Source organism: Hemitrygon akajei, chromosome 26, assembly GCF_048418815.1.
Source record: "Hemitrygon akajei chromosome 26, sHemAka1.3, whole genome shotgun sequence".
NCBI lineage: Eukaryota > Metazoa > Chordata > Chondrichthyes > Myliobatiformes > Dasyatidae > Hemitrygon > Hemitrygon akajei.
In genome coordinates this window covers 58,121,928-58,149,924 of record NC_133149.1, presented here as the reverse complement: position 1 = coordinate 58,149,924, position 27,997 = coordinate 58,121,928, and the positions used below count along the sequence as shown (strand labels likewise).

Below are 27,997 nucleotides of genomic sequence, written 5' to 3'. Positions count from 1 at the left end.
TTTTCACATATGTTCTGGTCACGTTCTTCATCCAAATCTTTTTGGAAATCTTTATTTTCTACAATTTCTAAAGCTCTGAAAATTAATTTACAACCTAATGTACAAACCTTTGATTTCTGTCTATACATGCAGTCCTCGCATGACCTTTATCCTCCTCCACCTCACTATCTGCTCTAACACTCTGGTTCCCCTCCCTCTGCAAATCTTTTTAACACCCCCCCACCCCCGAGCAGCACTGGCAAATCTACCCGCAAGGATGTTAGTCCCCCTCCAGTTCAGGGGCAAACCGTCCTGTCGGAACAGGCCCCACCTTCCCGGGAACAAAGCCCAATTGTCCAGAAACATGAAGCCCTCCCTCCTGCACCATCTCCTTAGCCACGTATTTAGCTGCACTCTCCGCACATTTATATTTACAGGGACTTTACTCCTGACGCCGGTCCCAGGACCCGACCCGTTTACAGACCCGGAGCGGATCCGGAGCAGATTCTCAGCCAGTGGTTTTGATCCCCTGTCGCGAAGAAAGGATAAAGTTTCCCCGTGAATTTATTCCCAGTGAGGGTGTGGAGATGGGACTTGGTCTCCGCGTTGTAAAATGAAACTGTCCTGGACTCGTAACTGAGATAAACTCCCACCCTCCCCGGGATGGGACCGGCAGGGAGACAGGACATGTGGGAGGTGGGACCACGGAACACGTCATAATCCTGATATAACATGTCATAACACCGCCCGATGACCCAGAATCCAGTCTCCTGACTCAGACTGAACCCTCCCTTCCTCTCCACAGACTCTGCGGTGACTCCCAGCCACCAGTCCTGAATCCCCGTCACCTCCACCTCCCAGTAATGTCTCCCCGATGTGTATCCCTCCGATCCCAGCACACAAGGCCAGCCTGCGAATATCTTCCCTGTGTCAGGGAGATGCCTCCAGGTCCCGGTACATCTCACACTCTTCCGATCCTCAGACACCTTGAGACACGGATTCGCCGTTTCCACATTCAGGGTGACAGAGACTGGGGGGAGAAGCAGAGAATTAGAGAGTCCCCGGGGATCGGGGGGAGACTCGGGCAGCGCGGCCCTGGGAATCGGGGGGTGACTCGAGCAGCGAGGCCCCGGGGATCGGGGAAGGGGGGAGACTCGGGCAGTGTGACAACTAATCTCTCCCCAAGGGTTTTCCGCTGGACGGAGAGCAGAGAGACCCCTGGCCCTTGATTCCTCAGTCAGGGGAAACATCCTCCCTCACTCCTGCCTGTTGACCCCTGAAAGAATTTTGTCTTTCCATGAGATCTGCTCCCATTCTTCGAAACTGGGAACAGAGAACATAGAACAGTACAGCACAGGAACAGGCCCTTCATTCAATGTTCACATTCATTTGTGAGTGTGAAGTGGGGGAGTGTGATGGTTTGAGACAGTAAAGGAGCTGATAATGGGAACCAGTAGGGGACAGATGAATGGCAGATTGAACCAGAACCAGGTGAGGGAGGGGTGGAAAGCCCCTGGGTGAACTGAGTGTGTAGACGTAATGAGAAGCTAGAGGGGGCAAAGATGGCAGATGAGGATGACTTTGTCCCCTTTCCCACAACCCCATCCCCCGCAGCCCCTCATTAGGACAGGGGATGAATTTGCAGGAACCCTTAAGCAACACAGGTCCTGATGAAGTGTTTCAGTCTGAACCGTCGACTGTTTACTCTTTTCCATAGAAACTTCCCGGCCTGCTGTTCCCCCAACAATTTGTGTGTGTTACTCTGCTTTAAATATACTCAATTATTTGGCCTCCACAGCTGCCTGTGGCAGATTCACTATCCTGTGGATAAAGGAATTCCTCCTCATCTCTGTCCTAAATGGACATCCCTATAGTCGGAGGCTGTGCTTACCGTTCTCGACCCACCCACATCCTCCCAACATCAACTCTCTCCAGACAGGTGTCAGAGAGATCTGGCGAGACCCTTCATCAGGACCTGTGTAGCTTGGATTACCAGCATCTGCAGATTTCCTCCTGTTTGATTTTTAAAGCAGAAGTTAATAACTGCCATCAGGGTCCTTTTACCCCTGCTATTTCTTAGCTCAACCCAGAAAGATTCTGCACCTTCCGATCCTATGTCACCTCTTTCTAATGATGTAATATCATTTATTACCAATAAAGCCATGCCAACCCCTCTGCCTACCTGCCTATCCTTCCGATAAACCGTGTATCCTTGGACGTTCAGCTCTCAGAGACATGCATCCTTTAGCCACGTCTCAGTGATGGCCACAAAATTATACCTGCCAATCTGTAGCTGTACGACAAGATCATCCACCTTATTCCTTATGCTGTGTGTATTTAAGTATAACACCTTAAGTCCAGTATTTGGTACTTTTTGCATTGATTGCACTGCAACTCATCCCAGTGGCTGCAAATTTGCTCCATCACCTGCCTGTCCTTCCTGACATCTTTACTGCTCACTATCTTAGATTTATTTCTGTTTTCTCCCTCCTCCAATCTATCATTCCGGTTTCCCATCCCCCTGCCAAATTAGTTTAAACCCTCCCTAACAGCTCTATTAAACATTCCCACTATGGTTCAGGTGTAACCCGTCCTTTTTGAACAGGTAATACTTCCCCCAGAAGAGATACCAATGATCCAAGAATCTGAAGCCATGCCCCCTGCACCAGTCTCTCAGCCACGCATTCATCTGCCTGATCCTACTATTCTTGCCCTCGCTAGCACGTGGCACAGGTAGCAATCCTGAGATTACTACCCTGGAGGTCCTGCTTCTCAGCTTCATTCCTAACTGCTGGAAATCTCGCTTCAGGACCTTCTCCCTTTCCCTCTCTATGTCATTGGTACCAACATGTACGAAGACAGCTGGCTGCTCGCCCTCTCCCTTCAGAATATCCTAGACCCGATCCAAGACATCCCGTACCCTGGTACCTGGGAGGCAACACACCATGCGGGTATCTCTACCAGGCTCACAGCATCTCCTGTCTGTTCCCCTGACTATGGAATCCCCTATGACTACCGCATTCCTCTTCTCCCTCCTTCCCTCCTGCACAACAGCGCCAGGCTCAGTGCCAGAGACCTGGTCACCGTGGCCGTCCCCTGTCAGGTCATCCCCCTCAACAGCATCCGAAACGATATACTTGTTGCTGAGGGGGGCAGCCACAGGGGTGCTCTCCACTATCCAGGCATTTCCCTTCCCTCTCCTGACAGTCACCCAGTTTTCTGACCCCTGTAGCCTAGGGATGACTACCTCCCTGTAGCTCCTGTCTATCACCTCTTCATTTTCTCTAATAAGCAGTAGGTCATCAAGCTGCAGCTCCAGATCCCTAACACGGTCTCCGAGGAGCTGAATCTCGGTTCACCTGGTGCAGATGTGGCTATCAGGGAGGCTGGAGGTCTCCCAGGATTCCCACATCTGACACCCTGAACAAAGCACTAACCCTGCAGACATGCTACCTAATTCTACAGGAATGAAACAAAGAAAGATAGGTCTACTCACCCACTTACTTCGCCAAGCACACGGACTTTTTAAACCGTTAGCTAATGTGCCCTGCTGTTCCCCCGTCCGTCCGGGCCGATTTGCCAAGGGGAGAAAAAGAGTCGGTTCCTCGCTCTCGCCTCTTCCCGTTACCGCCTAAGCCCGTTGAGCCAAAGCCCTACACTCTGCTGCCACCCACTCCGCTGCCCGCTGTATAGGGTGGTCATCTTTTTAAACTCTCTGCGCTGTCCTGCGCAGTCTCGCCGTTCTTGTGCCCGAAGTTTTTTAAAAAAACTGCTTTCCTTCAGAATTTAGCTCCCACGCCGCCCTTCTTGTCCCAATCTAATAAAACACATTCAGTCCTGTATTCATCAGCCTATTCCAGACTGTCCACATGAAATTCAGCAAGGCCTTTGATGTCGATGATAGACCACACTTGGAGCATTGTCTGCATTTCTGGTTCCCGAATATGGGGAGGATGTCGTTACACTGGACAGGAGGCTTCAGGAGGATGTTACCAGGACTGGGGGCTTGGGTTAAAAGCAGAGAGTGGATAAGCTTGGGCTATTCAGCTGTAGTGTAGGATGTTCAGGTATGACCCCTTATCAAGGTAAATTATTCATAAGGAGCATAAATAACGTTTCTTTTTCCAAGAAATGGGAGTACAGAACCAGAGGCCTCAGATTGAAAGTGAGACAGGAAATTTTTCTGAGTGGTCTATCGGGTAACATTCTCAGAGAGAGGGAGGTTGGTAAATGGAATTTGCCCTCAGACGCTGTAGAAACAGGTAAAAATAAAATATTTTAAAATAAATTTGGGCAGGTACACAGATGGGAAATGGTTAGAGGGATGGGGGGGGGGGGCAAACAGACGCCAATGGGCCATGCTCAAGAAGACATCTTAGTCTTGCAGATTGATGAAGTGGTCCGTGGGTTCAACGATACACATTGAAGCAGAGTGTGCACATTGAAGAATTTGTATGTTACAGTCTGTCATCACATGTTTGGTGTGTGTTGACAATGTGTCACACGTTGTTTAAATGAATAAATGACTGTCTCTGAAGAGATCGGTTTCCAGGTTACTGAGGGAAATAACAATGTACATTGCTGAGGCTCTGACTACAATCTGCCAGTCCTTCCTGTGTATGTGTGTGAGGGAGCTTTACCAGGCCGGTTATGCTGTGTGTGCTTCTCCCGAGATGAAATCTTGACCCATGTCAATGCTTGTTGGTGTGTCCGAGCTCATTCTCACAATGCTTCAATGTAGTTGGTCTGATCACCATAAGACATAGGAGCAGAATTAGGCCATTTGCCTATCGAGTCTGCTCCGCCATTCAATCATGGCTGATCCTTATTTTCCCTCCTCAGCCCCACTCCCTGGTCTTCTCCCCGTAACCTTTGATGTTGTGTCCAACCTAGAACCTATCAAGCTCTGCCTTAAATACACACAAGTTCCACAAATTCACCAGCCGCTGGCTCAAATTTCTCCGCATCTGTTTTAAATTGATGCCCCTCTATCTTGAGGCTGTGCCCTCTTGTCCTAAACTCCACCACCATGGGAAACATCCTTTCCACATCTACTCTGTCTAGGACTTTCAACATTCGAAAGGTTTCAATGAGATCCCCCCTCATCTTTCTAACTTCCAGCGAGTAGAGACACAGAGCTATCAAACGTTCCTCGTTATGATAACCCTTTCATTCCTGGAATCATCCTTATGAAATGAACCTTCTGCAATGCCAGCACACCTTTTCTTAGATGAGGAGCCCAAAACTGTTCACAATACTCAAGGTGAGGCTTCACCAGTGCCTTATGAAGCCTCAGCATCACATCCCTGCTCTTGAATTGAATGCTATCTAAACCACAGATTAAAAGCCAGGAGCAACAGGTTCCGAGACAGCTTCTTCAACCAGGCCATCAGACTGATTAACTCGTGCTGAGACAACTGTATTTCTATGTTATATTGACCAGCCTGTTGTACATATTATTCATCATATGTTATAATAAATTGCATATTGCACATTCAGACGGAGATGTAACGTAAAGATTTTTAATCCTCATGCACATGAAGGATGTAATATAGTCAATTCAATTCAAATCAATTTCTTGTTTATTTTTTTCATCCCAATCATTCTTTCAGTTCCTCTCTGTAGATATTTAAAAGCTTCCCAATCCTCTGTCTTCCTACTAATTTTTGTTTAGTTGTATTCCCTCTCTTTTGACTTTACATTAACTTGTCTTCCCTTGTCAGCCACGGTTTTACTATTTTGCCATTTGAGTATTTATATATTTTTGGAATACATCTATCCTTCACCTTCCTCATTTTCCCAGAAACTGACACCATTTCTGCTCTGCTCTCATCCCTGCCAGCATCTCCTTCCAATTTGCTTTTGTCCTCGCATCTGTCCACCCTATCTGACAGTCTGACTGCACGCTATCTTTGCATTTTAACATCAGTCCTCTCCCTTCACTCCAGTTCCCGACCCCCCGCCACCAAATTAGCTCAGACCCTCCCCGACAGCTCTATCAAACCTTTCTGTGAGAATATTGTTCTCCCTCGGGTTGAGGTGCGACCCATCCCTTTTGAGCAGGTCATTCCTCCACCAAATGAGATCCCAATGATCCAAGAACCTGAAGCCCTGTCCCCAGCACCATCTTCTCAGCCATGGTTTATCTGTCAAATTATCCTGTTTCTACCCTCACCAGCACGTGGCACAGGCAGCAATCCAGAAATTACAACCCTGGGGGTGCTGCTTCTGAACTTTCGACCAAGCTAGCCAGATTCTTTTCAGGACCTCTTTGCTTTTACTTCCAATGTCATTGTCACAAATTTACCAAAATATCTGGCTCTTTTCCCTCCCTCTCTAAAATGCTGCGGACACGATTCGAGGCATCCCTGACCCTGGCACCCAGGAGGCAACATACCATTCGGGTGTCCCGTTCACATCAATAGATTCTCCTGTCTGTTCCCCTGATGATTCAGTCCCCGATCACGACCACTCCCCTCTTCTGCCTCTAACAACAGTGAGAGATGCTGATCCGGAAGGGGGAAGACCTATGTCAGTCAGAGTCTGCACTCACAGGGCACATGAAGGACTTGTGTATTTTCCTGACAATCCCTGTCACCACACTGATACCTGCTTTTATTCCCTACAATATTATCATCAGTATTAAATTCCCAGTTCATCTGGTAGATCCAAACTCATGTCCTGGTGTGTTAGTGCATTTGCCTGGGATTGGAACACAGTGGTTCATCTGCCAGTCCCGTGTATTGGTTGTATTGTGACCCTGTGCTGGTGTGTCCAGGGGTCTGACATCTCCAGCTGACCATGTGACAGTGATGCCTCCCAGTCAGTGGGGTTGATGTGAAATAAACTTCAGTTCCCCTTCAGCCCAGTATTACAGACAATCTTTGCCTCAAATTGAAACTAAACTGAGCTTCAGAAACAAGGAGTAATGAATCTTTGTAAGTTTTACCTCGATTAATAGCACCAAGCGTTTCTCTCAGCACTATGTTCAACAAATAGAGGTGATCAAATTTTTCAACTGGGAAGGTCTCATCTGTCACTGTCAATTCCTGGACATCGTCATTAATCCTGTAAATATTAAACTGCTGGTTATAAATTGCTATTCTGAACTATTTTACAAATCCATTCAGGGTTTCAGTAAAGAGCCTGTCCTACCTTCTGTTCCGACGAGCTTCCTCCTGAAATAAATAAAATACAAATCTGATTAGACTTGGACTTACTGCCCATATCCTGAATTTCATCCAAATCATTACAAGGTGTTGAAAATTCCCACTCCCACAGTCACTCACACACACGGACAATACAGAACCATGGGGTAAAATACAGGGAAAGTTTCTGAATGTCAGACCATTACTGAGAGCATGAAACTTACAGAGAAGTCGGGACAGGCTGTGCATTTTCATCTGGATATGATGTCAGTGTGATAGGATGGAGGAATTTAAGATCAGTGATGTATGTGATTGTGTGCGGGAGGCGAAAGTACCTCTATTTATGGGGAGACTTGTGGGGAGATGTAATTCCAGATGGATTTTAATAAATTCCACTAGAAATTTAGTGAAGAGGATGTGGAACTCGCTGCCACAGGAGTGGCTGAAATGGAACAGCAGAGATTGAATGTAATGAGGAGGCTGGATAAACACGTGAGGGACCAGGGAGTTCGGGGCACTGTTGCTGGTTGTGGTGAGTAGGTGGCAGGAGGATTGTGAAGCAGGGAAATTGAGAGGAGAAGATGGGCCGAATGGCCTGGTTATGTTTTGAACGACTGAACGTTCATTTGAATGTTATCTGTAAAAGTAAAGAGACAATAATAGTTTCCCTAATCTGATGGAAACCGGATACAGAAGATGAGTCTGATGTGTGGGTCAAATTCTTTGTTCTCACTGATTGACAAAGAGACCCTCACACCCACCGCACCAGACACACTCACAGCCTGTGACTGGAACTGGGTGTTAATGGGAGTTTTAGAGGATATTTAATGCAGTAATTAAGGAAACAGTCAGCAGCTCTGTGTTATGATCAGAGTAAATAATTTCAGAGAGATTTGCACTCTGTCCTGGAATGTACAGAAGTTGTGGAAGCCCAGTTTTGGGACAATAGGCAATAGACAATAGGTGCAGGAGTAGGCCATTTGGCCCTTCTAGCCAGCACTGCCATTCATTGTGATCATGGCTGATCATACACAATCAGTACCCCGTTCCTGCCCTCTCCCCATATCCCTTGACCCCGCTATCTATAAGAGCTCTATCTAACTCTCTCTTGATAGCATCCAGAGACTTGGCCTTCACTGCCTTCCGTGTGAGGTCGCCAGAGCGACAATTGATTTGTTAGAATTGGCCGCTGTGCTGTGTTTATTTCAAATATACCACTGTTCATTTAGTGTCCTTTGAAAGAAAAAAAATTGAATTATAATTCCTCACCTTGAGAAACATCACACTGTCTTTTTGATCCATCTGTTCCTTTAATTTAGGGATTTCCTCCTGAATAATCCTTATATTCTCTTGAAGAGCTAGAAGATTTTTCTCCATTGGGTTGAGAATCCTCTTCTCTTCTTCCCTGAGATCCCTGAGGAAGCTCTGCTCTTTCTCAGTGATAAGCTGGCGCAGTTCAGCAAACTGGGATGTGATGTGGGACTGAAGGCTGTGTGACTGTTTCTGTCGAATGAAAGGTGAAGATTAATATAATGCATTGTTGTGCTCTGTTTCCTTTTGTCGTTAAGTTCGGTCTATTAGAGTCCATGCTACTTCTGAGAGCATTCCCGTCAACACGATTCCCTCACGTTTTCCTGAAACCGATTCTCACTTATTGACCCATAAACTCCCATCTGATTCACACACACCCTCCCCACCTTTACAGGGTTAACGGTAATTAGCCATTCATCTGGCATGTCCTTGGGATGTGTCGGAATCTCTCGTGGTCACAGGGGGAGCATGCAAACTCCACACAGACAGGAACAGAGGTCAGGATCGAACCCAGGTCACTGGAGCTGCGACACTCTGCTATTCTGCATTCAATAGAGCAAAACTCGACAGTAATATCAGAAATTCCGCTCAGGAAGCCTCACCTGAACTCCGGAAATCTTCTTTTTCAGTTGTTGCTCCTTTTCCTGGAAGTCTGATTTCTTTTTTGTGAGAGAGTCTAAGGAAGATTTTAGCTGATCCTGGAAGTCCGAGAGTGAAGGAAATAGAAACAAAGATGCATCAAAAGAAACAGGTAATCAAACCCAATTATCACACAAAATGCCGGAGGAACTCAGTGAGTCAGGCAGCATCTATTCAGGGGAAATAAACAGTCGGTGTTTCGGGATGAGACCCTTCATTAGGACTGGGAAGGAATGGGACAGAAGCCAGAATAAAAAGGTTGGGGACGAGAACCAGCTGACAGGTGACGGGTGAGTCAACGTGAGGGGGGACGTGGGGAAGGGTGATGAAGTGAGAAGCTGAGAGGGGACAGGTGGAAGAGGTAAAGGGCTGGAGAAGAAGGAATCTAATACGAGAGGACAATCGACCATGGAAGAAACGGGAGGAACTGGGCTGTTTGCGGCCCTGAATGGTGACGAGGGAGGAGTTAGAAGTCAGGTGTAGCACTTGTCCCGCTTGCTGGTGTCGGTGCCGGGAGGGAGATCAGTGGGGAGGAGCGAGTGGATCAGGGCGATACAGTACGTGGAGCGCGATCCGTATAGAGAGCGGAGAGTTGCGGGGTGCGGAGGTGGGCTCTGGGACGGAGAGATGCTAGAATCCCGTTGGAGATGGCGGAAGTTGCAGAGAGTGATGTGTTGGTTATGGGTCTCGTGTAATGGTATGTAGGACAAAGGAAATGTGTTAAGTATTTAATTAACGTTAGTTTTTACCTTGTAGAGTTTTACAGCTTCTTTAATCAGCACAAATCGATGCTCTCTGTGTTCCTGCGCAGCTGCACAGATCACACAGATCAGTGTCTTGTCCGTTTCACAAAACAGCTTCAGTTCTTCCTCATGTTCCTCGCAGTGACGTTTACTTCCCTTCCCTTTGGGATTCAGGTTTAGATTTCGAGCTTTTTCAGCCAGATTTGCTAAGGCCCGACTGGCCCTGAGGGTGCGGTCAGCAAACACCGCTCTACATTCCGGGCAGGAGTTTCTCTCCTCCCTTTCCCAACACCGTGTGATACAAGAGCGACAGAAGTTGTGTCCACACTCCAGTGACACCGGATCGGTGAAGAAATCCAGGCAGACGGGACAAATTGCCTCCTCGCTCAAACTCTCGGCCTGTCCTTTCGAAGCCATGTTAACTCCCAGCACTTCCTGATTCAGAATGCTTTCGTGTTCCGGGAGCTGCTGATCCCCTGCAGTACCGCGATTGTCCACTACGCGCGCTGCAGACTCGGGGAATCAAACAACACACACACAATGCTGGTGGAACACAGCAGGCCAGGCAGCATCTGTAGGGAGAAGCACTGTCGACCTTTCGGGCCGAGACCCTTCGTCAGGACAGCTGGTGTGGTCCTCCCGGTGTGGCCTTTTGTATATTGGTGAGACCCGACGCAGACTGGGAGACCGTTTCGCTGAACACCTACGCTCTGTCCGCCAGAGAAAGCAGGATCTCCCAGTGGCCACACATTTTAATTTCACGTCCCATTCCCATTCTGATATGTCTATCCATGGACTCCTCTACTGTCAAGATGAAGCTGTCAGGTTGGAGGAACAACACCTGGGTAGCCTCCAACCTGATGGCATGAACATTGACTTCTCTCACTTCCGTTAATGCCCCTCCTCCCCTTCTTACCCCATCCCTGGCATATTTAGTTGTTTGTTTGTTTTTTATCTCTCTCTGACCATCACTCTGCCTGTTCTCCACCTCCCTCTGGTGCTCTCCCCCACCCCCTTTCTTTCTGCCTAGGCCTCCCGTCCCATGATCCTTTCCCTTCTCCAGCTCTGTATCCCTTTTGCCAATCACCTTTCCAGCTCTTAGCTTCACCCCACCTCCTCCGGTCTTCTCCTATCATTTCGCATTTCCCCCTCCCCCTCCTACTTTCAAATCTCTTACTATCTCTCCTTTCAGTTAGTCCTGATGAAGGGTCTCGGCCCGAAACATCGACAGTGCTTCTCCCTATAGATGCTGCCTGGCCTGCTGTGTTCCACCAGCATTTTGTGTGTGTTGCTTGAATTTCCAGCATCTGCAGATTTCCTTGTGTTTGCTCAGGGAATCAATAGACAATAGACAATAGGTGCAGAAGTAGACCATTCGGCCCTTCGAGCCTGCACCGCCATTTTGAGATCATGGCTGATCAACTACTATCAATACCCGATTCCTGCCTTGTCCCCATATCTCTTGATTCCCCTATCCATAAGATACCTATCTAGCTCCTTCTTGAAAGCATCCAGAGAATTGGCCTCCACTACCTTCCGAGGCAGTGCATTCCAAACCCCCACAACTCTCTGGGAGAAGAAGTTTTTCCTTAACTCTGTCCTAAATGACCTACCCCTTATTCTCAAACCATGCCCTCTGCTACTGGACTCTCCCAGCATCTGGAACATATTTCCTGCCTCTATCTTGTCCAATCCCTTAATAATCTTATTTGTTTCAATCAGATCCCCTCTCAATCTCCTTAATTCCAGCGTGTACAAGCCCAGTCTCTCTAACCTCTCTGCGTAAGACAGTCCAGACATCCCAGGAATTAACCGCGTGAATCTACACTGCACTTCCTCTACAGCCAGGATGTCCTTCCTTAACCCTGGAGACCAAAACTGTACACAGTACTCCAGGTGTGGTCTTACCAGGGCTCTGTACAAATGCAAGAGGATTTCCTTGCTCTTGTACTCCATTCCCTTTGTAATAAAGGCCAACATTCCATTAGCCTTCTTCACTGCCTGCTGCATTTGCTCATTCACCTTCAGTGACTGATGAACAAGGACTCCTAGAACTCTTGGTATTTCTCCCTTACCTAACTCTACACCGTTCAGATAATAATCTGCCTTCCTGTTCTTACTCCCAAAGTGGATAACCTCACACTTATTCACATTAAACGTCATCTGCCGAGTATCTGCCCACTCACACAGCCTATCCAAGTCACCCTGAATTCTCCTAACATCCTCATCACATGTCACACTGCCACCCAGCTTAGTATCATCAGCAAATTTGCTGATGTTATTTTCAATGCCTTCATCCAAATCGTTGACGTAAATTATAAACACATGTGCTCCCAATACCGAGCCCTGTGGCACCCCACTAGTCACCACCTGCCATTCCGAGAAACACCCATTCACCGCTACCCTTTGCTTTCTATCTGCCAACCAGTTTTCTATCCATGTCAATGTCTTCCCCCCGATGCCCTGAGCTTTGATTTTACCCACCAATCTCCTATGTGGGACCTTATCAAATGCCTTCTGAAAATCGAGGTACACTACATCCACTGGATCTCCCCCGTCTAACTTCCTGGTTACATCCTCGAAAAACTCCAACAGATTAGTCAAGCATGATTTACCCTTGGTAAATCCATGCTGGCTCGGCCCAATCCTATCACTGCTATCTAGATATGGCACTATTTCATCCTTACTAATGGACTCTAGCTTCTTTCCCACCACGGATGTCAGGCTGACAGGTCGATAGTTCTCTGTTTTCTCCCTCCCTCCTTTCTTAAAAAGTGGGATAACATTAGCCATTCTCCAATCCTCAGGAACTGATCCTGAATGTAAGGAACATTGGAAAATGATTACCAATGCATCCGCAATTTCCAGGGCCACCTCCTTTAGTACCCTAGGGTGCAGAACATCTGGACCTGGGGATTTGTCAGCCTTCAGTCCCATCAGTCTCATCACCGTTTCCTTCCTAATGTCAATCTGTTTCATTTCCTCTGTCACCCTATGTCCTTGGCCCATCCAAACATCTGGGAGATTGCTTGTGTCTTCCTTAGTGAAAACAGATCTAAATTACTCATTAAATTCTTCTGCCATTTCTCTGTTTCCCATAACAATTTCACCCAATTCATTCTTCAAGGGCCCAACATTGTTTTTAACTATCTTCTTTCTCTTCACATACCTAAAAAAGCTTTTGCTATCTTCCTTTATATTCCTGGCTAGCTTGCGTTCGTACCTCATTTTTTCTCCCCGTATTGTCTTTTTAGTTAAGTTCTGTTGTTCCTTAAAAACTTCCCAATCATCTGTCCTCCCACTCATCTTAGCTGTGTCATACTTCCTTTTTTTTTAATGCTATGCAATCTCTGACTTCCTTTATCAACAACTGTGGCCCCTTTCCCCCCTTTGAATTCTTCCTTCTCTGGGGGATGAACTGATTTTGTACCTTGTGCATTATTCCCAAGAATAGCTGCCATTGCTGTTCTACTGTCTTTTCTGCTAGGCTATCTATCCAGTCAACTTTGGCCAGCTCCTCCGTCATGGCTCCATAGTTTCCCCAGTTCAACTGCAACACTGACACCTCCTATCTGCCCTTATCCTTCTCAAATTGCAGATAAAAACATCATATTATGATCACTACCTCCTAATGGCTCCCTCACTGCAAGATCGATTATCAAATCCTGTTCATTACATGACACTAAATCCAGAATAGTCTTGTCCCTGGTCGGCTCTCGTACAAGCTGTTCCAAGAATGCATCCCGTAGTCACTCTACAAACTCCCTATCCTGTGGTCCAGCACCAACCTGATTCTCCCAGTTCACCTGCATGTTGAAATCCCCCATAACTACTGCGACATTACCTTTGCCACATGGCAATGTTAACTCCCTATTCATCTTGCACCCAATATCCATGCTACTGTTTGGTGGCCTGTAGACAACACCCATTTGGGTCCTTTTGCACTTACTGTTCCTCAATTCTATCCACACAGACTCTACTTCTCCTGACCCTATGTCCCCCCTTGCAAAGGACTGAATCTCATTCCTCACCAACAGGGCCACCCCACCCCCTCTGCCCACATTTCTGTCCCTATGATAGCACGTATACCCTTGTACATTCATTTCCCAGGTCTGATCTCTCTGCAGCCATGTCTCCGTTATCCCAACAACATCATAGTTACCCATTCGCACCTGGGCTTCAAGCTCATCCGCCTTATTTCTGACACTTCGTGCATTCAGATATAGAATTTTTCGCCAATGTCTCCTCTCTCTGTTTGAATCACTGCCTTTTCTGCTTAACCCAGCTCCCCGAACTCCCATCGGGCTACCTTCCTAAATTTACTTATTCTTTCAACACATTTAACTCCATGTTCCGTCAGACCATCCCTCTGTACATGTGTCCTCCTTATCACTTGTTCCGCCTCACCTTTCTCCACTACACACTTAATATTCTGGAACCGTGTAGTCCCCACCTGTCCTTTATTCTTCCTCTCGCTATCCTCTCTCACATTCTGGATCCCCGCCCCCTGCAAATTTAGTTTAACCCACCCCCCCAAGAAGCACTAGCAAACTTCCCTGCAAGATTGTTAGTACCGCTCCAGTTCAGGTGTAAACCGTCCCTTCGGAACAGATCCCACCTTCCCTGGAACAAAGCCCAATTATCTAAAAACCTGAAGTCCTCCCTCCTGCACCATCCTCTCAGCCACGTATTAATCTGTATAATCTTTCTGTTCCTTGCCTCACTCGCAATCTCACTCACTCCTGAGATTGTTACCCTGGGGGTCCTGCTCTGCAGCTTCGCACCTAACTCCCTGAACTCCCTACGCAGGACCCCCTCACTCATCCTACCCACGTCGTTGGTCCCTACATGGACCACAACATCTGGATCCTTGCCCTCCCTCTCGAGAATAACCTGCACCCGATCTGAGATGTCTCGTACCCCGGCACCAGGGAAGCAACATACCATCCGAGACTCCCGATTTCCCCACAAAATCTCCTATCCGCCCCCCTGACTATAGAATCCCCTATCACTACCGCTCTCTTCTCTTCCCTCCTCCCCCGCCTAGTCGCGGGTCCAACCTCAGTGCCAGAGACAGGACCACTGCAACTTGTTCCTGGTAGGTCATCCCCACCAACAGTATCCAAAACGGTATACTTATTTTTGATGGGAACGACCACAGGGGTACTCTTCTCTCTCTGTCTGCTCCCCCTGCCTCTCTTGACTGTCACCCATTTGCCTACCTCCTGTCTTTTCGGTGTGACTACCTCTCGATAACTCTTATCTATCTCTGCCTCTGCCTCCCGAATGATCCGTAGTTCATCCAGCTCCTGCTCCAATTCCCTAACTCGGTCTGATAGGAGCTGCAGCTGGATGCACCTATTGCAGGTGTGGTCATCAGGGACAACTGTGTTGACCCTGACCTCCCACATACTGCATACGGAGCACACCACTGCTCTAACCGTCTCCCCCATTACCTGATCCCAGATTAGTCAGAATAAATGAAAAGCAGGCTTCTTGCCGAAGTCCTCTTGTGTCGAAGCCCGCTGAGCCAAAGCCCAGCACTCTGCTCCTGCGCACTCCGCTGCCCGCTCCTGAAAGTGGGTCTTTTTAAAGCTTTTTAACGCCCATGGTTTTGCTGAATGTGTTCAGTGGAAATTCTGGCCCTTTCTATGTGTAGTGTGGGATCAAAAACACATTAAACAGACAACAGATAACAAAACGCGGCCATGGTCTGTCTAAGCCCGGCTACGAGCGGAGGAGGGTTGGCCGTATGGCCAGCAACCCCATCTCTTAAAAACCCAGTGCGACAAAAACGTCAGCGGAATCTTCAAAGGCCTCATCCCTGCGGATGGAAGGACCTTCCCCTGGAAGACGATTGAAGTCCTGCGCTGAAAGGAGAAGCCATGTCCTTCCTGGGGTGGTTCACTACTACAATAACTGTGAGGCTTCCTCAGCCAACCCGGCCACTCCCTGTCCAGTGTAGAGGATCCCTGTAGTCCCAATGGTGTCCTTGTAGTCTGGAATGTGTCAGTCGGCAGCATTCCTGTACGACTGGGGATCCCAAACATTTTTTTATGACAAAGACCAATACCAGTAACCGTGGACCCCAGGTTGGGAACCGCTGCTCTCCGGACATCTCGATGTGATGGCAGGCCAACAAGTTTCGAGCGTCTTCCCCCGAGTTGATGATCTTCCAGCAGCACTCGCTGTCCGTTTTCCTGCGCGTCCTGGGAACAGCCCGAGGATCAGTGAGCCTTCTGTCACGCAGCTGCTGTGGCACAGGCCCTTGCATCTTTCTCCACAGATCTTCGCCAGCCCACAGTCCGCAAAGAGGCGAGTGACCGTCTCGTCCCCAATGCAGTAATCTCGGGGCAGCGCGATGTGGGAGTGATCTCCGGGCATGCAGCAAGGATCAGACTGGGAGGGGCCCTCTCGTCTCCACGGCAGTAATCTCGGGGCAGCGCGCTGTGGGAGTGATCTCCGGGCATGCAGCAAGGATCAGACTGGGAGGGGTCCTCTCGTCTCCACTGCAGTAATCTCGGGGCAGCGCGCTGTTGGAGTGATCTCCGGGCATGCAGCAAGGATCAGACTGGGAGGGGTCCTCTCGTCTCCACTGCAGTAATCTCGGGGCAGCGCGCTGTGGGTGTGATCTCTGGGCATGCAGCAAGGATCAGACTGGGAGGGGCCCTCTCGTCTCCACTGCAGTAATCTCGGGGCAGCGCGCTGTCGGAGTGATCTCCGGGCATGAAGCAATGATCAGACTGGGAGGGGCCCTCTCGTCTCCACTGCAGTAATCTCTGGGCAGCGAGCTGTGGGAGTGATCTCCGGGCATGAAGCAAGGATCAGACTGGGAGGGGCCCTCTCGTCTCCACTGCAGTAATCTCGGGGCAGCGCGCTGTGGGAGTGATCTCCGGGCATGCTGCAAGGATCAGACTGGGAGGGTCCCTCTCGTCTCCACGGCAGTAATCTCGGGGCAGCGCGCTGTGGGAGTGATCTCCGGGCATGCAGCAAGGATCAGACTGGGAGGGAGCCTCTCGTCTCCAGTGCAGTAATCTCGGGGCAGCGCGCTGTGGGAGTGATCTCCGGGCATGCAGCAAGGATCAGATTGGGAGGGCCCCTCTCGTCTCCACTGCAGTAATCTCGGGGCAGCGCGCTGTGGGAGTGATCTCCGGGCATGCAGCAAGGATCAGACTGGGAGGGCCCCTCTCGTCTCCACGGCAGTAATCTCGGGGCAGCGCGCTGTGGGAGTGATCTCCGGGCATGCAGCAATGATCAGACTGGGAGGGACCGTCTCGTCTCCACTGCAGTAATCTCGGGGCAGCGCGCTGTGGGAGTGATCTCCGAGCATGCAGCAAGGATCAGACTGGGACGGCTCCTCTCGCCGCCAGGGATCACAGACGACATATTTAGGGGCTCGGCGATGTTCGGAACGTTGCAGGGAAGTGGCGCTGAGGTCAAAGATCAGCCATGTTCTGAGTGAGGGGCAGAACAGCGCAACGGGCCGAATGACAACGCCTGCTCCTGTTTCTTATTTTCTAAATCACGAGTTGACCTTTGCGCCTTGTTCTCCCTTGGCCTTCAGCCTGTCGGATTGCACAGGGGAGCGGTGAGAGCTCCGGAGATCCATCAGCAGCCGCTGCGGTTATTTCATGTTCTTGTTATTTATCGCTTTTTTGCATTTGCACAGTTTGTTACCTTCAGCTGTCTGGCTGATCTTTCACTGCCTGCTTCTGTTATGGTAACTATTCTATACTTTTTCTAAGTGTGTCCGCAGGAAAATGCTTCTCGGGGTTGTATGTGGTGACTTATCTGGACTCTGATAATAAAAATTTTTTTGCAATTTGAGTTTCGGGAAACTTGCTTTAATTCTGAGACTGACATCTCCAGCTCCCAGCAGCAGCCCGTCCTCACACACGCACAGCCAATCTGCGATCACCGTTGGGAGATGGGTGCTCCCATTGGCTGAGGGGTGTCAGTGGGCGGGACGCTGAGCGCTCGGCCGGGCCGGGGTTTGGAACCGGGACCGAGTGAGGCCGGAGACCGGGAGCTGCGCCTCGGGTTCCGGCTGCACCACCGGCGGGTCGTGAATCCTTTCGAAGGCAGAGCTGAAGAGACCGGCGGAGATTCCGTGAGATGTTTCAGCTACACGGAGGGCGCCCGGCCTTTCCCCGCCGAGGATCGGGGCCTGTTGTCTGGAGTTGTCTCCCAGACCCGTCCCTTCCTGCTGGGAGACGGGAGCTGCCCCGCAGCGGCTGCCAATGGATCTCCGGAGCTCTCACCGCTCCCCTGTGCAATCCGAACAGCTGAAAACCAAGGGAGAACAAGGCGCAAAGGTAAACTCGTGCTTTAGAAAATAAGTAACAGGAGCATGTCTGGCCACTCGGCCCGTTGCGCCTGTTCTACCCTTTCCTCAGAATAGTCCTTTCTTTTTAAATCTTTTTATTGATATTAAACAAACATAAATGAAACATGAATACAAAGAGCTTGAGAGTACATAATTAATAGGTTAAGGTATAAATACAAATGGATGATAATAACCTCCCAAACTCATAGTGGTTACAAAAAATGGAGAAAATAAGAAACCCTCCTCCCCAAAAAAATGAAAAAAATCCTAACTGACATGGGCCATTGCATTATATCAATTATACACAGTAGCGTCAATAACTCCGCACCTCCATCCAAATAATGAAGGACAATAAAAGTAAGGTTCAGGAAAAGTCAGTTTAGCTTATATGAAAATGTTGAATAAATGGTCTCCAAGTTTCTTCATATTTAACTGAAGGGTCAAAGACAACACCTGTAATTTTTTCTAAACTCGAACAAGAAATAGTTTGAGAAAACCACTGAAATATAGTTGGAGGATTAATTTCTTTCCAGTTCAATAGGATAGATCTTCTAGCCATTAATGTAACAAATGCAATCATCCGCTTGGCTGAGGGGGGATAAATGACTATTATCCACCATTGGTAAACCGAAAATTGCAGTAATAGGATGCGGTTGCAATTTGATATTCAGAACTGTTGAAATAATACCAAAAATATTTTTCAAATAATTTTGCAAACGGGGGCAAGACCAGAACATGTGGGTCAATGAAGCGACTTCAGAATGACATCTGTCACTGGTTGGATTAACATAAGAATAAAATCGAGCGAGTTTATCCTTGGGCATGTGAGCCCTATGAACAACCTTAAATTGTATTAGGCATGTTTAGCACAAATAGAAGAAGAATTGACTAATTGTAAAATTTTCTCCCACTGCTCTGTGGGTATAAGACAGTGAAGTTCTTTTTCCCATTCCTTCTGAATTATTTCTGATTCTCCTGGCTGTATTTTCCTGATCATATGATAAATGATAGCTATTTAACCCTTCTGGCAAGGATTCAGAGCTAGATTTTTTTCTGTAATGTTCATTGGACATAATGTCAGAAAATACTAACATTCAAGAAATTTCTAACTTGCAAGTATCTAAAAAAATGAGTTTTAGGCTGGATAGCTGTTCAAAGGACATAAAACTGTTATCTAAAAATAGATGACGAAAACATGTTATACCTTTTGTTTTCCATAACACAAAGGCTTGGTCCATAAAAGAGGGCTGGAAAAAGAAGTTAGATATAATAGGGCTTGATTATTCAAGCCAAAGAATTTACGAAATTGAAACCATATTCTTTATGTATGATTAACTATAGGATCAGTTATTTGTTTATTCAGTTTAGATAAAGCAAAAGGAAGTGAAGATCCTAAAATAGAAAACAATGAGAAGTCTTGTACAGATTTACACTCCAAATTTCCCCATTGTGGACAAGGTACTATGACCGATTCTTGTGTCCAAAATATTAAATATTGAATATTAACTGCCCAATAGTAAAATCTCAGGTTTGGCAAAGCGAAACCACCTTCCTTCTTAGGCTTCTGTAAATATTTTCTACTCAATCTAGGATTTTTATTCTGCCACACATACAAAGATATTTTGGAGTCAATAATATCAATAAAAGATTTAGTTATAAAAATTGGTAATGCTTGGAATAAATATAAAAAATTGGGTAATACTATCATCTTGGTAGTATTAATTCGACCAACCAATGACAGAGATAATGGGGACCACCTGCTAACAAGTTGCTTGATTCGTTCAATTAAAGGTAAAAAACTAACTTTAAATAAACCCTTATGTTTCTTGGTAATTTTAATACCGAAATAAGTAAAATGATCTGTGACAACTTTAAATGGTAAGTGTTTATAAATAGGAACTTGCATATTTAATGGAAATAATTCACTCTTATTAAAATTCAGTTTGTAGCCAGGAAAGCTACTAAACTGAGCAAGCAAGGATGAAATAGCAGGAATAGATCTCTCAGGGTCAGACATGTATAGTAACAAATTATCAGCATATAATGATAACATGTAAGTCCCTTACCCACGGGTAATACCAAAAATATTAGGTGATTCACGAATGGCAACGGCTAAAGGTTCCAAAGCAATGTCAAATAATAGAGGACTTAAAGGGCAGCCTTGCCTCGTACCACGGGACAACTGAAAAAAAGGAGATCTTTGATTATTGGTCAGAACCGAAGGCAAAGGTTTATAATACATTAATTTAATCCATGATAAAAATTTCAAGCTAAAATTAAAATTCTGCAACGTATTAAATAAATATAGCCATTCAACTCTATCGAACGCTTTTTCAGCATCTAAGGAAATGACATTCTGGTATTTCAGATGAAGAAGTATAAATTGTATTAAGTAATTTTCTAATGTTAAAAGATGAATAACAGTTTTTAATAAATCCGTTCTGATCATCAGAGATAATTTGAGGTATACATTTTCTAATCTAGTGGCCAAAATTTTGGTAAAAATCTTAGAATCCGTATTCAGCAAGGATATTGGCCGATAGGATGCACATTCAGAGGGGTCTTTATCTTTTTTAAGAATTGAAGAAATGGAGGCATCATAAAAAGATTGTGGTTATTTAACTACAGTTAACGCATCTTTAAAAAGTTTACAAAGCCAAGGAGCGAGTATAGAAGAAAACGATTTTAAAAATTCAGCAGTATAACCGTCCGGACCAGGGGCTTTACCTGAATTCATTGAAAAAGGGAGTGGGTTCTCCTTTCCAGACCCTGCCCGGGGACATGCCACTCCTCAGGGTTATATATAGAACCTCTCGGGCAGGGACAGGGAGTGGGTTCCCCTTTCCAGACCCTGACCGGGTACTTGCCTGCACACCTCAGGATTATATATGGAACCTCTCGGACAGGGACAGGGAGTGGGTTCCCCTTTCCAGACCCTGCCCGGGGACTTGTGCTACTCCTCAGGGTTATATATGGAACCTCTCGGACAGGGACAGGGAGTGGGTTCCCCTTTCCAGACCCTGCCCGGGGACTTGTGCTACTCCTCAGGGTTATATATGGAACATCTCGGGCAGGGACCGGGAGTGGGTTCCCCTTTCCCAGGCAGACGCCCGAAGGTGACCGGGAGCCACCAGAGGGGCTGATGTCACTGAGGAAAGGGAACCCATTTGAATGACAGCCCGACTGCATGCGGATTTTGGTGAATTTACCCGATAACTCCAGAAAAAAGGAGAAGCCCCTGCGTACTTTATAGCTCGTTTTAAGGATACGTGAGAGTCCAATGCTGGCAAACCCCTGGACAGATCAGTGTGTCCAGCTGGCAGTGCAGACTTTTCTAAACTGTCTCAGACACAAGCCTGCCCACTCCTTTAAGTTAACTAATCTCAATTCGCTGTGTCAGACCTGGCCCCGGGTGACATAAATTCTGATGAATATGGAGAACAAATGACTCTTTAAAGGGACTGGGGAAAAGCGAGAGTGTGCACAGAGAACCGGTAGTGAGGAGATGGAGTTTAGGTCCTGACGAAGAACCCAGAACGGGTGGCAGGATCGTGCGGACGGTGCAGATGAAGAGGACACTTGGCTAAGGACAGAGACGGGGTTTGTAGAAAGAGGGGACATTGGGCCAGAGATTGTCGCACTGCAATCACAGACAAGAATAATAAGGGGCAGGAAGAGACCCCGGATCACAGTAATTCTCGACAGAGTAACATATGTACTCTCCACAATCCGTTTGGTCCCGAATAGGGCAGGCCAGAGGGGACGGATCACAGTAATACTCGACAGAGTAACACATTTACTCTCCACAATCTCTTTGGTCCCAGAGAGGGCAGGCCAGAGGGGACGGATCACAGTAATACTCGACAGAGTAGCACATTTACTCTCCACAATCCCTTTGGTCCCAGATAGGGCAGGCCAGAGGGGACGGATCACAGTAATAATTGACAGAGTACCACATTTACTCTCCACAATCCCTTTGGTCCCAGAGAGGGCAGGCCAGAGGGGACAGATCACAGTGATACTCGACAGAGTACCACATTTACTCTCCACAATCCCTTTGGTCCCGGATAGGGCAGGCCAGAGGGGACGGATCACAGTGATACTTGACAGAGTACCACATTTACTCTCCACAATACCCTTTGGTCTCGGATAGGGCAGGCCAGAGGGGACGGTGATACAGGCGGCTGTGATCAGGCTCACCACACAGGCAGTCTCTTTTCTCACTGCTGCAATCAGGTAGAAGGTACAAGAGCCTCAGGACTCGCCCCACCAGGGTTAGGAACAGTTACTACACCTCAACCATCAGGCTGTGGAACAACACAGGATAACTCACACATCTGCTGTCCATAGAGATGCTCCCACAACAAATCGTCGTACTGGGACTGTCACAAAATGAGTGAAATAAGAGGTGGTTTGACTGAGACAGATCATATTCCTGTCTCAGAATTAGAGAAATACAATCTCACAGGATATTTACAGCGGAAGGGCTGGAATGATGTTTCCCATAAGGTGTGGAACCAGCGGTCACAGACTCAGAATCCGTGGACAACTCAGCAGGTGCTGAGATCAGGAGAAATTTCCTCACCCAGAGTGCAGTGAATCATTGCAATTAACTCCGCAAGATTTCTAAATTGAATGGACATATCCTGGGGCTCAGCGGTGATGGGAAGTTGCAGGGAAGTGGTGCTGAGGTCAAAAGTCAAGCATGTTCTGAGTGAAGGGCAGAAGAGGTGCAAGGGGTCGAATGGCCACACCTTCTCTATTTCTTATTTTCTGAAACACGAGTTTACCTTTGCGCCTCACTGTTTCTTGTCCTGTCAGATTGAACAGGGAGCGCTGAGAGCACCGGACATCTATCGGCAGCCGCTGCGGTTATTTCATGTTCTCATTGTTTATTTGCATTGGCGAAGGTTGTTGACTTCTGCACTCTGGTTGATTTTTCAGTGATCCAGACATAGTTACCGTTCTGTAGCTTTGCTCTGTATGTTTGTAGGAGTTGTATGTGGCGACTTATATGTATTCTGTTAGTTTTTGGAATAGTCGCTTGGGGAATCTGAGGTGGAGGAGTATTTGGGGCTTATTTAAAATTATACATAGATATTATCCAAACAGTGTTTATTTGACAAGGGTTAATTCTGATATTGAAACTAACTGTTCTTTTTGTGGTTTATATCCAGAGAATTTATTTCATCTGTTTTGGGATTGTGAATGTGTTAAAACATTTTGGGTTGTTGTTTGTCAATTTATAAATCAATATATTAACGTGGATTTAACTTTTTGTTTTGAAAATGTCTTATTTGGTTTTCTAATAATACCAAATCTCATCGGGATCATTTCTTTATCATAAATATTTTGTTAATTTACAGCAAATTTTATATCCATAAATGCAATCACAGCAATAAGAAACCTTCATTTATATTTTTTACATCAGACTTCAAACTATATGTTTATACTCTGAAAATATCCCATAAACAGAAAGCTGTAAAGACTGTACAAATCTGTCAACGTTTTGGGTTATCTCTGTTTGTATTGTTTCGTACCCCGTAACTGGGTCACTTACCAGCAAAGATAGAGAGGTCCGTTGAAGTCTGATGATACTATTTTTAAACAGTATTTATTAGTAAAAAGACGCAAAAATAATATCAATGCAAATATACAGATACTATACGTCGTCAATACTAAATCTAAAGGTGCGGGTATAATAATAATCAATAAGAAATAAGCTGTATCGTTGTCTAGGGGATAATGAATTGTCCGATGGAAATATATAGTTCGTTCAGTTCATACAGGCTGCAGCCGTTGGGGAGAGAGAGATTTAGAGAAAAACTTGCCGATTCCTTTTATGATATCAATCCTTCGAGAGTCGTTGGGAGTTGAGTTCCCCGTTGTTAGCTAAAAACCGTTTTTCCGTGGCAAAGGCCACCGATTCCGGGGCAAATGGATACGGACGCACGTGGCCTTCCACCGGCTTTCGCTATTACGGGATCGCTAGCGTTTCTTCTGGTGCGTCTGAGGGGCTGTTCCCACAGACCCTCTTTTTATCCTGACTCACAGGGTCGCAGATGTCGATCAGGTTGGGATGATGCCATCCCTCCACCAACCTCCCCCTCGGTTCATTGCCTGGGGGGGGGGGGGGGCTTCGATGCATCGTACAGGATGCAATACACAAGTCCGTCTCCAAGAGACAATAGCCGGTATCAATGGGTCCGCCTTTCGGAGGCCAGGACACATTTCAACCCTTTTGTGGATTCTGCATGTCTTTCTCTCATTTCCTGTGTCCCCTGAACTGACTTAATAGTGATCTTGCGATTCTCACAAAGGAGGGGGTTACCCCATACCCTTCGGCCCCTCAGACCTGTGGCACATTCGTAACAGTATATTTAAAGTTAATAGTTATATATCTGTTGCTGCTTTTGTGTGATTCCCTGGCTTTGTTAGCATATGTTTAGTGTGTCTGTTTTTGTTTGTGTTCAATAAAAATTAAAAAAATATTAAAAAATAAAAATAAAATTTACTTTGAACTTTGAGCATCGGGGAACTTGCTTTGATTCTGAGAGCAAACAGTGACTGACATCTCCAGCTCCCGGCAGCAGCCCGCCCTCGGATACACTCAAAGCCAATCAGAAAATACCACTGGGAGATTCTTGCCTCCATTGGCTGAGGGGTGTCAGTGGGCGGGACGCTGGGCGGACCGAAGTTGCGAATCGGGAACGAGTGGACCCGGTGAGAGACCCGAGATTGGGAGCAGCTCCCCGGGTAAAGGCTGCAACAGCGGCCGGAGTTTTGAACCCTTCCGAGGGCGGAGGTGAAGATTCGGGCGGAGATTCCGTGAGATGTTTCAGCCGCACAGAGGGTGCCCGGTCTTTCCCCGCCGTGGATCGGGGCCTGTTGTCTGGAGTTTACTCCTAGACCTGTCTCCTGCTGCTGGGATACGGGAGCTGGCCCGCAGCGGCTGCCGACGGAACTCCGGCGCAGTGAGCGCTCCCCTGTGCAAAAGGACAGGCTGAAGATCAAGGGAGAACCAGGCGCAAAGGTAAACTCGGACTTTAGAAAAAGGAAACTGGAGCAGGCCATTCGGCCCTTTGCCTCTGTTCCGCCTTTCTCTCAGAACATGCCTGATCTTTGACCTCAGCGCCACTTTCGCGCAACGTTCCCAGCATCGCAGAGCCCCAAAATTTGTCCTTCGAATTCAGAAACCTTGTAGAGTAAATTCCAAAGATTCGCTGCCCTCTGGATGAGGAAATTTCTCCTCATCTCAGTCGTGCTGAGGTGAACTCGGATTCTGTGACCCCGGTTCCTCACCACAGCCAAAGGAAACATCATTCCTGCCTCTATCCTGTCAACGCCCTGTGAGACTGTGTCTGTCTCAGTCAGACGGCCTTTTATTTCTCTAATTTTGAGACAGGCCCGGTCAGTATAATCTCTCCGAGGACACTATCTCACCTCCTAAATCAATCCGGGAAATCTCTTCATTCCCTTCATCCCACAGGCTGACTCCAGGACGGAGACCAGACCTGTGCACAGTGTTCCATGTACGCTCTCACCAGGACCCCATATACCTTCAGAGGAGATCTTTATTCTTGTATTCAAACCTTCCTTCCCATTCAATGCTCTTCATTTAATATCAAACTCAAACAGTGAACAGACACAACACAGCCTCAGCCATGAATTTAAAGGGCAGGTGTTGCAACAGTTTGAGCTTCATACCGGGGGCCACAGAGCAAGCCGGGTGTCACAAAGGGCGGAATGTGGGAGTGTTGTATGTCTGAGCCCAGCTGTGTATGTTTGTGTATCAGAATCAGGTTTAATATCACCGGCATGTGTAGTGAAATTTGTCAGCAGTACATTGCAATATCTAGGAATAAAAACCACAAATTACAGTAAGTATTTATAAAATTATACTTAAAATGTATTGCAAAAAGAGAAGGCAAATCCTGAGGAAGTGTTTATCGGCTGAAATGTGGTGAAATTTGTTCCTTTCTGTCTGCAGTACATTGCAATATTTAGTCATAAACACTACAGACTACAGTTAGTATGTGTAAAATTATATTTAGAATGTAGTGCAAAAAGAGAAGGAAAATACTGAGGGGGTGTTCATGGGTTCTTTGTCTATTCAGAAATCTGACAGTGGGGAAGAAGCTGTTCCTGAACCAGTGAGTGTGTCTTCAGTGTCCTGTACATCCTCCTTGATGGTAGCAATGAGAAGAAGACATGTCCTGGGTGATGGGGATCCTTAATGATGGATGTAACCTTTTTGTGGCATCATCTTTTGAATGTGTCCTGGATGCTGTGGAGTCCAGTGCCCATGAAGGAGCTGGCTGAGTTTACAACTTTCTGCAGCATTTTCTGATCCTGTGCAGTGGCCTCTCCACACCAGGCAGTGATGCAACCAGTTCGAATGCTCTCCACAGTACATCTGTAGAAATTTGCAAGTGTCTTTAGTGACAGACCGATTCCCCTCAATCTCCGAATGAAATATAGCCGATGTTGTGCCTTCATTGTACCTGCATCAATATGTTGGGCCCAGGATAGTTCCTCAGAGATGTTGACAGGCAGGAAATGGAAACTGCTCACCCTTTTCACTTCTGATCCCACGATGAGGACTGGTGTGTGTTCCCTCGACTTTGCCTTCCTGAATCCACAATCAATTCCTTTGTCTTCATGATGTTGAGTGCAAGGTTGTTGCTGCGACACCACTCAACTTGCTGATCTATCTCACTCCTGTACTCCTCCTCGTCACCATCTGAAATTCCACCAACAATAGTTGTGTCATCGGCAAGTTTATAGATGAGCCTAGCCACACAGACGTGGGTGTAGAGAGAGTAGAGCAGTGGGCTGAGCACACATCGTTGAGGTGTGCCAGTGTTGATTGTCAGCAAGGAGGAGATGTTATTTCTGATCCACACAGACTGGGGTCTCCTGGTGAGGATCCAGTTGCAGAAGGAGGTAGAGAGGCCCAGGTTTTGGAGCTTGTTGATTACAATTGAGGGTCTGATTGTGTTGAACGCTGAGCTGTAATCAGCAGCCTGACTTGTGTATTGCTATTGTCCAGGTGATCTAAGGCTGAGTGGAGAGCCAGTGAGATTGCATCTGCTGTAGATATATTGTGGCAATCAGCAAATTACAGTGGGTCCAGTTCCATGCACCGACAGGAGTAGATTCTAGTCATGACCAACCCATCAAAGCTCTTCATCACGGTAGATGTGAGCACCACTGGGGGATAGTCATTGAGGCAGTTCACCCAGGTGTGTGTGTGTGTGTGTGTGTGTGTGTGTGTGTGTGTGTGTGTGTGTGTGTGTGTGTGTGTGTGTGTGTGTGTGTGTGTGCGTGCGTGCGTGCGTGCGTGCGTGCGTGCGTGCGTCCGTCCGTCCGTCCGTCCAAATGTTTCAAACAGTGAAACAGAGAATCTGAGGCTTCCCAGTTCGATTCAGGAATGTTTCCAGTAACTGGGGTCACAGTCATGGGACGACCATTCAGATCAGAACAAAACAATTTACCCAGCAGGTGGTGAACATTTAGAGCTCACAACCCACTCTCCACCGCACATCTGTAGATGTTTGTCAAAGTATTCGATGTCATGCTGCAGCTTTGCAAACTTCAAAGGAAGGAGAGGCACTGCCGAGCTTTCTTCGTAATTACCCCCCCCCCCCCCCCCCAAGTTCAGGTGTAAACAGTTCCTGTTGTACAGGTCCTATGTTCACTAATGATCCCGGAATCAGAAGCCCTGCCCCTCCGCACCAGTTTCACAGCCACATTGTCATCTGTCAAATCATCCTGTTCTTACCTTCATTGGCACGTGGCTCAGGCAGAATCGAGGCATCACTACGCTTAAGGTCTCTTTTCAGTGCACT

General features: G+C 47.1%; 1 protein-coding gene across 1 annotated transcript; it reads right to left on the bottom strand.

The window, feature by feature from the left end:
- LOC140716719 (zinc-binding protein A33-like) lies at window positions 1–27,966 on the bottom strand. Its single transcript, XM_073029530.1, has 8 exons — window positions 27,931–27,966; window positions 27,644–27,741; window positions 9,827–10,100; window positions 9,041–9,136; window positions 8,397–8,630; window positions 7,135–7,157; window positions 6,929–7,047; window positions 1–1,009 (listed from the first exon to the last, which is right to left on the bottom strand). The coding sequence occupies exons 1-8, from the start codon at window positions 27,964–27,966 to the stop codon at window positions 456–458; spliced, it is 1,434 nt and encodes a 477-aa protein (XP_072885631.1). The 3' UTR covers window positions 1–455.
- Between the last annotated feature and the right edge of the window lie 31 nt (window positions 27,967–27,997).